Below are 6,930 nucleotides of genomic sequence, written 5' to 3'. Positions count from 1 at the left end.
TATACACTAATATGTATAAAGTAGATAACTAATAAGAACCTGCTGTATAAAAAAATAAATAAAATTCAAAAATTCAAAAAATATATAAGTGAAAATAAAAATAAAAGCATTGCTTACTTAATGACTTCTCTTTTGGAAAAAAAAAAAAATACCATCCACTCACTTTGCCTCCCAGATCCAAAGCTTCAGTCCTGATCTCTCTCCCAGGCAGCAGAGTCACACACCCAGTGGCTGACCCCGCATCTCCTCTTGGATGCCTAACAGGCATCTTAAGGGTCACATGTCCACAAATGATCATTTGATTTTCGTCTCCAAGCCCACTCTTCTCCAGTCTTGCTTGGATTGATTCATGGCCATTCCATCCAATCAGTTGTTCAGGCCAGAAATCTAGGAGTCATGCTTCATGCTTCTCTTTCTCTTCCCATACTCATGCATCAGCAAGGCTTGATTTTTAACTCCAAAACATTCCCCCAAGGGACCCCTTTCTTTGCAGCCCAGGTGATGCTCAAAAGCCCCCATTGCTCCCCATCACACCAAGAACAAAACCCCTTATTCCTTTCTAAGACTGCTAGGAGCCTGGTTTTGCTGACCTCTTCACTCCCCCAACTACCACCATCAGAGATATCTAGGTCTTCTTTATGTTATGTCCTGTCTAGCTCCTGTCCTCTCAGGGCCTGTAACTGGCTGATCCCACCACCTAGAATGCCCCTCTTCTTGATCTCCCCTTGATGGCTCATCCAGCTCCCATACAGAATGCCACCTCCTCTGAGAGTCCCCTCTCCCAACCTGGCCCGTCGCCCTCATTCCCTGGTATTTTTCTGTCTACAGACTTGTCTAGTTTGTCTCCAGTTAGTCTGTGTCCTTGAACCTAGCCTCCGACTATGGAGCGGGCTCAGGTAAGGTGGGTCAGAGAGCCCCGCCGTAACCCCCTATACTCAGCCCGCCTGTGGTCTGGGGCAGAGGAGATGGGAGTGTCGCCGCGGGAATCGCAGCTAACCAGGCGCTGCCCACTAGAGGGCAGCCCTGCTTAGCTAGGCCGAGACGAGGGGCAGATAGGGCGGGGTCTGGGCCTTGGCCGAGGCTCCTCCCCGGTGCTGCAAAGAGGTTCGGCGTTCCCGGAGTCCTCTGAGGGGCCGGACCCCTCCCATGACTTCCAGGGACTGTCAAGGCCGGCTACAGGAGCGGATCCAGTGGGTCGAACCGCGAGTGGGCCACATCAGTGCCGAATCCGACGATTGGGGGCGCTCTGCCCGCTCAAGGGCGCAGCCAGGGAACCCGCGCGGGAGGGACCACAACTCTATCCTGGGAAAAATGGGGAAGCTGAGGCTACCGCAAGGCAGCGACTTCTCCTGGGTCATGCAACGAACCCGGAGTCAACTCAACGGCCCGGGTAGTCGGGGGCCGGACGCGGCCCAGCTTCCAGCTATAGTCCTGCCCCTCCCCCCAGAGATGCTGTGGAGTTGGTAGTGGGTGTCCGGCTCACCCACCCGGCAGAGTCCGGGGGGCGGGGCCACATCAGCCCCGCCCCAGCCCCATTGGCTGCGGCGCTAGGGGCGGGGCCGGGGCTGCCAGATGTTGGGGCGGCAGCTACGGCGGGAGCTAGGGAGAGGGAGGAGCCGCGGAGCCAGGCGGAGGGTAAGGGCGCCGCTGGACGGCCCGCGGGGCCCTCTCCGCATCCCTCTGGCTGGAGTTCGAAGAGGAACTGGCAGGCCTGGCGGGGGCTCTGGAACGGGCATGCACAGTGCTCGGCTTGACAGTTTCCTGGGCCAGCTCCGCTGGGAACTGGTGAGGCTTGGGAGCGGGTGTGGCTTGTGAGGACGTGTGTGGGGTGCTCGGCTGCCTTCCTGCCCGAACGGCACTCGGGTGGGGGGCTCTCCCGAGTGCCCATCCAAGACAGGATGGGGGCGGGGCGACGCAGATGGCCCAGATGGCCCGCGTCGGGTTTCGGACGGTTGGAAGCTGTGCTGGGCATCAAGTAACAGCCGCCCAGCTGGCCGTGCTGCCGGCGCGGCGGAGGAAGTTGGTGGAGGAAACTTCTTGTGGGGCGGAGCAGGGGGCTGTGAGGGACTAAAGAGGTGTGGCGCTGCTATGGATGCCCCCTATTCCAGGCTGGCCTGTACCTCTGTCCTCTATACCCCACCTGGCAGGTGCTCTATTCTTCTCTGAAAGACGCTAAGGGCTTTGGGGAGCTGAATCCCTCAAGAGTCACAGGATGCCCCCCCCAGCCCTGAGCAGGACTTATTTCCCAATGCAGGCCCGCAACCCTGCCTCCCGCCCTGGTGGCGGGTACCGACTTGCCCGGCGCTGCGTGCTGCAGCCTGCCGGACTGCCACCAGGTCGGCCGATGGGAGCCACACGAGCTTCGTGTGCCAGCGCCCCATGCCGGCCCTGTGCCCACTAGAGGCTTTGCTGCCTAGGCCTGCAGGCCAATCCAGCCCTCCTGGGCCTTCTGTTTTGGAATTGGCCTGACCAGGCAGACAGGGGTGACAAGCACTGCTCCTTCGACTTCTCCCTCTCTTCTTCCACAGCTGTGTGGCCGGGACACAGACTCACCCCCAATGCCTGGCCCCCTTCCAGAACCCCCCAAACCTGGCCCAGGCATGCGGCTCAAGCACCGGCTCAGGGCCTCAGATGCCTTGGAAGAGGACTCAGCCTGTGGTGTGGAGGAAGAGGAGGAAGAAGCTGTGGTGACAGGAGACAGGGGTGCAGCCTTCGGAGGCCCCAGGGAGCATGCCCTAGACTGGGACTCTGGCTTCTCAGAGGTGTCAGGCAGCACATGGAGAGAGGAAGAGCTGCCTGTACTCCAGCATCCAGCACCCTCAGCATGGCCCCCCCGTAGACAGCGCCTCTCGGCCAGTGGCATCCCCCTGCCTGGCAGAGCTCCTGCGGCCAGTGTACCACCTGCCCACCGACCACGGCCCAAGTCCACCCCAGACGCCTGCCTGGAGCACTGGCAGGGGCTGGAAGCTGAGGACTGGACAGCAGCCCTACTTAGCAGAGGTCGTAGTCGCCAGCCCCTGGTGCTGGGAGACAACTGTTTTGCTGACTTGGTGCACAACTGGATGGAACTGCCCGAGGCAGCAGGTGAGGGGGACAGTGGGGGTGGGCCCCGTGCCCGTGCTCGGCCCCCCCAGTTCCTGCTTGGCCTCTCTGAGCAGCTGCGGCGCCAGCTGGCCAGGGCACGCCGGGCAGCAGTGGCAGGAAAGCGACTGTCATGCCCACCTCGCCCGGAACCCGAACTGCCTGCAGATGTCTCACGCTTTGCAGCCCTCATGAGTTGCCGCAGTCGCCAGCCCATCATCTGCAATGATGTTGTCAGCTACCTCTGACCCTGCCCTCCAGCCTGGGACAATAAAGGCCTTTCTCTGCACTGTCCTGGTTCCATACCCCTGAGGCTCCAGGAGGCAGCCTCAGTCCTGCAAGGCACAACTCAGGCAGGCGAATCTAAAGAGCCTTTTCCCTCCCTGCAGGGGTCCCTGTCATGTCCATGTCACACCCCATGTGTCTGCCCCGTGTTCCATCATCCATCCTGTCCACTTACACCTTCCTTCAACAAGCATTTATTAAGCGCCTACTGTGGGCTTGGGATGCATGGCTCAACAGAACTGGATGATGGGGCTGCTGCCTTGTCACAGCTTGTAGTGCAAGGGTGGGAAGGTAACATCCTCCTTCTCACCCTCATAGCTGAGCTCCAATACCAGCACCCGCTGCTCAGGCTTAGGCACCTGGCGTGTCACCTCCAGCACCAGATCCATCACCCTGGTGGCATGGGGGGGAGAGGGGTGGGGAGATTGGGTAGGTGAGCAGTGGCAGGCAGAGAGTGTCCTGGCATGGACTATAGGGTGTTGGCGGGCCATAAGGAGCCCAAGCCAGCAGCAGGAGCAGCCCAAGACAGGAAACATCTGAAACTATTTTAGGAGCGGCTGGCGGGGTGGGCAGGAGGCAGGAAGCTGTGAGTCCTCTGGGAGTGGGCCGTGAAAGGGGAGCTGAGCAGGGCGTGAGCTGGTGGGGCTGGCCAAGCAGGCAGCTCCTAGAGGCCCCTCCTCAGGCTCTTGGCCCTCACCCCGCCCCCAGCCCATTTGCTGGCTCCATTTGGCAAAAGAAAACTTCAGGAAGGTGTGAGGGGCCCAAATGGGATTGGGAAGAGGAAAGGCTGCTTGTCCTCCACCTCCATCCTCCAGGGACAGAATGAGGTTAAAGCCAGGTGTGGGCTCACCTGCGGGACAGGTGCTGGTCCTGCTTTTCAGGAGACCATCCTGCTGAGTAGAGTAGGGCCTTCCCGTGCAGCAGCATCCTCACCCTCAGCCCATTTAGTTTCTAGAGAGAGACAGGTTAGGTGCCAGCTGGGCCAGGCTGGGCCAGGCCTGGGGGAAGGGCAGGAATGGGGCACACCTGGACATGGGCCAGCAGTGACTCCAGGGTCCTCTCGGGCTGCCCAGCAGGCACTTCCAGGCGGTCCCAACAGGTCCACTTCCAGTGATGGAACTGGGGGGTGGTAGTGGGGAGGAGTGAGAAGCTTCTTACACACACACCCTCCCCCTACCTCAGTTACCAATAGCTTATGGCCCCTTTCCTAGGGGAGGAGCTGGACTAGAGGCAGGAAGGAGAAGCCAGGGGGTGGGGGTGGAAGGTGGGATCTGGGCCCAGAATCTCAACACCCTCCCCGCCCATGCTGGGGCCAGCACAGGAAATGGGGCTACGGGGCCCCCACAGAGGGAAACAGGCGATCCATCACACCGTCGTGTGTGTGTGTGTGTGTGTGTGTGTGTGTGTGTGTGTGTGTGTGTTGTTGGGGGGAGCAATGCTTCCTGAGGAAGCTGGAGCAGGGCTGCTGCAGTCTCTGATAAAACTGCTTGTTCCTCAAATGCAAGGCTGGATGCTGAGGGTGGGGTAAATCCTGTCCCCTAATCCTTTACCACCAGGGCCTTGGACTACTCATGGGCACATGGCAAGAGGCACAGTGACTCTAGCAGGAACACAGTCCACAGAGGACTCCTCTTCCTGTCCTTTTGTTCCTTCCTTATTTCTGGAGTCTTGGGGTTCTGGTACCCAGAGCTGAGGGCATAAGGGTGGCAGGCAGCCAGGCACCAAGACAGGAGGAGTTCTGCCAGCTCCCCAGAAAACACAGTGGGGTCAAGCTGAGACGAGGCCAGAGGTGAGATGGGGGACCCTTCCCCTCCCCCTCCTCCACGGACAAAGGCAGCTTGTGTTCTAGCTAGAGGAGGGGCCCCTCACAAAGGGGCTCTGTGTGCTGTGCCCTGAAGGACCCCAGGGCTGCTCAGCAAAAGCCCAGTGCTGGCCCATGACCTCTCCCCTCTCCCCTGGTGAGGGAATTCTCTCTGTACCCTCTCCTCTGCCCTAAGGAAATGCCAACTATTGCAGAGCCTGGGCACACAGCCAGGGGCATTCATAGCCCTACACTTGAAGGAACACACATGTACACAAGCCCACATGTGTACTCACATGCACACACACGCAAGCCCACATTGTGAAAGAGCCCTGCAGTCCCATCTGGCACACAGATGTGCAAGCATGCTCCCTCCATGCCCACACACCACAGGGCCAAGGATGCCCAGACCTGTGTGCACTCACACCTGTGACATGAATGCACACATCCCCACAGGGCTGCACACCCCACACCCGTGGTGGTGAGCTCAGTGCCCTTTAACTCAGGTTGAGGGGGAGGGCCAGGATCCCCATGCTTTGCAGGCTGATATTAGGCTCTGTTTGGGGCTAGGGCCCTAGTCCCCCCTCCCCCTCAGGGGCATTTCTGGGAAGGAGGGAACTGTGGGGGATGTCTGGCTCCACTAATGAGTTAAAGCTGCAGCTCCCCCAGACCCTGACTGTTGGGGGGTGGGGGTGGCTGACGGCTGCTTCCTGTGTCTGACAGGTCCCAGCCTGGCTTTGCAGCAGGGAGGCGACTGGAGGGAGTCTTGATGACTCCCCCAGAGTCTGGGTCCTGATGAGAGCCTGAAGCTAAAGTAGGGCCTGTTTGGGTAGGTGCAGGGAAAACTCAGGTCTGGTATGGGTGGGGTGTCAAGGGCTCACCTTCTGGATGGCTGGGGCGTGAGGTACCCAGCGGCTAAAGTAGTTTTCAGCCAGGTTCAGGTAGCTGTGGCGAAAGGCACTGCGGGGCCGTGGGCTGCCCACCACCTTATACAGCTCCAGGCCCACCAGGCCAGCCACAGCTGCCGTAGTAGTGGCAATGGCTGGGGTAATCCGGCCCACAATTCGCTTGGTCTGCCAAGGACAGGAGATTTGGTCTGGGCCCAAGGCATAAGGCTAGGGTTTGACCCCCACCTCCAGGCCTGAGCCCCACGGGGCAGGGTACCTTGCTGCGGTCGGCTGGTGGGATCCCATAATTCTGAGCTCGCAGGCTCGCCGCTGCCGCCACAAAATCCACATGGAAATCATTGTCCTGTGAGGCCCAAGGCACAGTAGTATTAGCATTGTCCCAGTGCCCCTCACCTCGGCCGAGCCTGTGCCACTGCACAGCTCTTCACACAATTCAGTGGAGTGGATGCTCACATCTCCCCACTTAACAGATAAGGAGGCTGAGGCTCGGGGAAGCTGAGCTGCTTCTGGGGTCCTTCTGGGAGGAAAACTCAGGCCAAGGGGCTTCAAAGCTACCTTCTTAGCTCTTGACCTTCCCCAACAACCTCTCTAGCCCGGCCCTTCACCCCCGCTTGGGCTCCCACCTTCTCAAATGTCAAGGGTTCCAGGGGAGGGCCCACAGTCCAGATTTCCAGGGCTTCATGCAGTTGCTTCGACTGCTCAGGGCCTGTCAGGGGAAGGGGGTGTTGGGGCAGTCCTTAGTCCCCATGTCCTGCACTCCTCTGGAGCCTGCTGCCTATCCTTGGTCCCTGCCAAGTCTATCACTTACCACTTTCAAGGAGACCCCTTGATGGATGGTGCAGTCTCCTGTCCAGC

General features: G+C 59.6%; 2 protein-coding genes across 6 annotated transcripts in view; one reads left to right on the top strand and one right to left on the bottom strand.

Moving 5' to 3' along the window:
* Window positions 1-1,572: 1,572 nt before the first annotated feature.
* INKA1 (inka box actin regulator 1) lies at window positions 1,573-3,368 on the top strand. Its single transcript, XM_024737818.1, has 2 exons — window positions 1,573-1,785; window positions 2,529-3,368. Exons 1-2 carry the CDS (start codon window positions 1,573-1,575, stop codon window positions 3,327-3,329), a joined length of 1,014 nt encoding a protein of 337 aa, XP_024593586.1. The 3' UTR covers window positions 3,330-3,368.
* A 176-nt stretch (window positions 3,369-3,544) lies between these two features.
* The window catches only part of UBA7 (ubiquitin like modifier activating enzyme 7), an 8,737-nt gene continuing 5,351 nt past the window's right edge, over window positions 3,545-6,930 (bottom strand). For all 5 annotated transcript variants that reach the window (XM_024738221.1, XM_024738230.1, XM_024738244.1 and 2 more), the window contains 6 exons: window positions 6,699-6,781; window positions 6,332-6,418; window positions 6,049-6,240; window positions 4,393-4,485; window positions 4,217-4,317; window positions 3,545-3,759 (listed from right to left, as the gene is read on the bottom strand). In XM_024738221.1, coding sequence (XP_024593989.1) covers window positions 3,630-3,759; window positions 4,217-4,317; window positions 4,393-4,485; window positions 6,049-6,240; window positions 6,332-6,418; window positions 6,699-6,781 — 686 coding nt within the window. In that variant the 3' untranslated portion in view covers window positions 3,545-3,629. The remainder of the gene's footprint in view (window positions 3,760-4,216; window positions 4,318-4,392; window positions 4,486-6,048; window positions 6,241-6,331; window positions 6,419-6,698; window positions 6,782-6,930) is intronic.

Source organism: Neophocaena asiaeorientalis, unplaced genomic scaffold (genome assembly GCF_003031525.2).
Source record: "Neophocaena asiaeorientalis asiaeorientalis breed wild unplaced genomic scaffold, Neophocaena_asiaeorientalis_V1.1 scaffold680, whole genome shotgun sequence".
NCBI lineage: Eukaryota > Metazoa > Chordata > Mammalia > Artiodactyla > Phocoenidae > Neophocaena > Neophocaena asiaeorientalis.
This window is presented reverse-complemented; position numbering and strand designations above follow the sequence as displayed.

Coding starts and splice junctions, on each gene's coding strand:
- INKA1 (XM_024737818.1), top strand. CDS start 1,573: ATGTTGGGGCGGCAGCTACGGCGGGAGCTAGGGAGAGGGAGGAGCCGC. Junction 1,786..2,528: donor GCCAGCTCCGCTGGGAACTG/GTGAGGCTTGGG, acceptor CTTCTTCCACAG/CTGTGTGGCCGGGACACAGA.